Genomic DNA, 3,711 nt, shown 5'->3' on the forward strand with positions numbered 1-3,711 from the left:
CTCTACCTGTGTTTTACTTTTCTCTGGGACCTTGGGTCTTCCATCCTTGGTAGTTCTCTATCTTGAAAAACTAAGCTATTTATGTAAAATTCAGCTTTTCTTTGTGTGTGTTTTATATAGTTTTCTGTAAAAGATTTTTCTTGCTGCAGATTAGTCATTTATACCTTTAACCAGATGATAAAATTTATCATCTTAGTCACTTGGTTGCCTCTTATAAAATAATATCCTATGTATCAGTCAAAAGGTTTTTTTTTTTTTTATAGTAAGAAGGAGAAACTGACCCTGGTTAACTTAAGGAAATCAAAACAAAAACTTTCCTCTGGGGTAGGCACTTGATCACCTTCAACGTGGACCTGAAGGTCTGAGGTTCCGGAAGGTCAAATAGCAGATCACACAGATGGTACATTGCAGAGCGGGCATTCAGACGGACACTCTGGCTCTGAAATATTCTGAAACACCACTGTGTACTGCCATTCCCCAGTAATTATGTAGATTCCTGTGCAGTTGTTAAAATAATACAGAGAAATCCTTCCCTTCCTTCAGCTTCCCCCAGTGGTAACATCTTGAAAGGCTATGTAGTGCAACATAAGCCAAAGATACTGACATTAATACAGTCAACCAGCTTTATTCTTACTTAACTCGACTGTGTGTGTGCATGTCATCCTATGTGATTTTATCCCATGTGTCGACTCCTGTGACCCCCCAGCACAGTCGAGATAGAAAGCTTCCCACCCAAGGACCCCTCATGCTACTCCGTTAGAACCCAGACCGCACTCCCCCCAACCAGACCCTGGCAACCACTAACCTGTTTTCTGTCTCTATAATCTCTATAATCTTGTCGTTTCAAGAATGTTCTATAAATGGAATCATACAGTATGTAAACTTTTGAGATTGACTTGAATGATTCAGCATAATTCCCTTGAATCCCCTGCAAGAGTTTGCACGCACTAATAGCTTATTCCTTTATATTGTTTAGTGGTGTTGCACATGAATTAAAGTTTAAGGTTAAATAAGAGGTGGGGCGCCCGGGTGGCTTAGTTGGTTAAGCGTCCAAGTCTTGATTTCAGCTCAGGTCATGATCTCAGGGTCGTGGGATGGAGCCCTGTGTTGGGCTCCATGCTGGGTGCAGAGTCTGCTTAAGATTGTCTCTCTTGCTCTCCCTCTGCCCCTCCTCTCCCTCTCTCTTTCTCTCTCTCTTCCTCTCTTAAAAAAGGAAAAGATATCATATGTGAATTGCTTCCCACAGTGACTGCCACATAGCAGGACACCCCGTATTTGAAGCTGGTGCTATTTCTCTGTGCAGTAACATGATGTAATGTTTAAAACAGAGTACAGTTCCACAAGCCACTTTAGAAGTTTAAGTGATCCAAGCACACTTACACTGTCCTATGTGTTCAGGTGTGAACAGTGTTTGGAGGCCAGATTGAGGCACCGTTCTCATCCCCCAGAATTTAGCAATACTGGCCTAAGTTGGCCTCAGAAACAGAACACCACAGCCCGCTGAGGAAGCTGGCAGGAGACTGGCTCAGCTGGCGCCTGATTGAATCTATTAACATATCTAAGGTGAGTTTGTGCAATTCAAAGTTTTGCTCTGTCAGGGAAGCAGAGCTAAGCAGGAATCCTACTGGCAAACACTGGAAGTTTCCTTCAGAGCCTCTGTGAGGGGTAAGGAGAACTTAGCCTTTGGAGCCACTTCTGCGCAGAGTGACAAAGCCTGTCATGTAAGGCTGATGCATCTTCTGAGCCTGATGACATTAACTATGCAGTACCCCTAGCTTTTCCAGGATCCCCAGGGTACTGCTGATTTTTTTTTTGTTGTTGTTGGCTGGGTACAGTATACTTTATTGATGGTACATGACAAGGTAGGGCTCCCAAGCCCCTCCCCTTCTTCAGGGGGTCTAGGATGGAAACGGTGGAGGTTGGGAGATTCTCAGTGTTTTGCGGGATAAGTTGGGGCAGGGACTCCCCAGCAGCTGAGGGCCTCTCTCTTCCTCTTGCTCTCGCTGGGGCTGGTGGTCCAGGGGGCTCTTACTCCTTGGAGGCCATGTGGACCATAAGGTCCACCACCCAGTTGCTGTAGCCGAATTCATTGTCATACCAGGAAATGAGCTTGACAAAGTGGTCGTTGAGAGCAATGCCAGCCCCGGCATCGAAGGTGGATGAGTGGGTGTCACTGTTGAAGTCGCAGGAGACGACCTGGTCCTCAGTGTACCCCAGGATGCCCTTGAGGGGGCCCTCTGACGCCTGCTTCACCACCTTCTTGATGTCGTCATATTTGGCAGCTTTCTCCAGGCGGCAGGTCAGATCCACGACAGACACGTTGGGGGTGGGGACACGGAAGGCCATGCCAGTGAGCTTCCCGTTCAGCTCAGGGATGACCTTGCCCACAGCCTTGGCAGCACCAGTGGAAGCAGGGATGATGTTCTGGGCAGCCCCTCGGCCGTCGCGCCACAGCTTCCCAGAGGGACCGTCCACGGTCTTCTGGGTGGCAGTGATGGCATGGACGGTGGTCATGAGTCCCTCCACGATGCCGAAGTTGTCATGGATGACCTTGGCCAGAGGAGCCAAGCAGTTGGTGGTGCAGGAGGCATTGCTGACAATCTTGAGGGAGTTGTCATACTTCTCGTGGTTCACACCCATCACGAACATGGGGGCGTCGGCAGAGGGAGCAGAGATGATGACCCTCTTGGCCCCGCCCTTCAAGTGAGCCCCAGCCTTCTCCATGGTGGTGAAGACCCCAGTGGACTCCACAACAAACTCAGCACCAGCATCACCCCACTTGATGTTGGCGGGATCTCGCTCCTGGAAGATGGAGATGGACTTTCCATTGATGACAAGCTTCCCGTTCTCAGCCTTGACTGTACTGTGGAATTTGCCATGGGTGGAATCATACTGGAACATGTAGACCATGTAGTTGAGGTCAATGAAGGGATCATTGATGGCGACAATATCCACTTTGCCAGAGTTAAAAGCAGCCCTGGTGACCAGGCGCCCAATACGGCCAAATCCGTTCACTCCGACCTTCACCATCGTGTCTCAGGGACGCGGCTGGCACTGCACCAGAATTCGCGGCTGTCTGTCGAACGGGGAGGAGCAGAGTGCTGATTATTTTTGATGCCCCCGTGGGTCTGTCTGCTGGGAGATAATGCAGAAGTCATGGGGACTGTATGCCTTCTCTTCTCGGTCAGAGTTACTTTCCATTGTGAAATCCAACAAGTGATATTCTGAATATGAATTAGCGTCTGTGGTGAGAGAAAGCTTGGTCATGCAGAGGTGAAATTTTCCAATTACCGTGATAATTACAGGGCGTTTTGATGCCTTTTATTGAATACTTACTAGGTGCTGGGCTCCCTATGAAACCTTTTGTGTGCATTAGCTTGTGCTGATCTTTACTTCAACCCCACAAGTTCTGATTACCCAGATTTGGGAATCCAGGGAGCGTTTAGAGAGGTTGTGTCTCCCCTTCATCCGCAGCTAGCAAGTGGCAGAGCTGGGATTTGAACTCCGGGTGGTTTGACTTCAATCTGGGTTCTTACCCACAAAACTACAGAGCTGAATTACCATAGCTAAAACGTTGGCATTCGGGTCTTGCTCTTCCACTGTAAAAGCTTGGCTTATCTGAGTCTGTCCCTGGGAGAGGGATCAGCTCTCAAGGAGCTGGCCCAATCAGTCTTTGATCTATAAACCAAGGGCCACAGCCTGAACCAGAGG

General features: G+C 48.4%; 1 protein-coding gene across 1 annotated transcript; it reads right to left on the minus strand.

Moving 5' to 3' along the window:
* Nucleotides 1-1,924: 1,924 nt before the first annotated feature.
* LOC141372294 (glyceraldehyde-3-phosphate dehydrogenase-like) lies at nt 1,925-3,093 on the minus strand. Its single transcript, XM_073890806.1, has one exon. It carries the CDS (start codon nt 3,028-3,030, stop codon nt 2,029-2,031), a length of 1,002 nt encoding a protein of 333 aa, XP_073746907.1. The 5' UTR covers nt 3,031-3,093; the 3' UTR covers nt 1,925-2,028.
* Between the last annotated feature and the right edge of the window lie 618 nt (nt 3,094-3,711).

Source organism: Callorhinus ursinus, unplaced genomic scaffold (genome assembly GCF_003265705.2).
Source record: "Callorhinus ursinus isolate GAN/ISIS: 27379988/994484 unplaced genomic scaffold, GSC_fseal_2.0 scaffold4930, whole genome shotgun sequence".
In the NCBI taxonomy this organism is placed as follows: domain Eukaryota; kingdom Metazoa; phylum Chordata; class Mammalia; order Carnivora; family Otariidae; genus Callorhinus; species Callorhinus ursinus.

Bases quoted from the DNA above. Each gene is read 5' to 3' on its own strand.
- LOC141372294 (XM_073890806.1), bottom strand. From the start codon at position 3,030: ATGGTGAAGGTCGGAGTGAACGGATTTGGCCGTATTGGGCGCCTGGTC.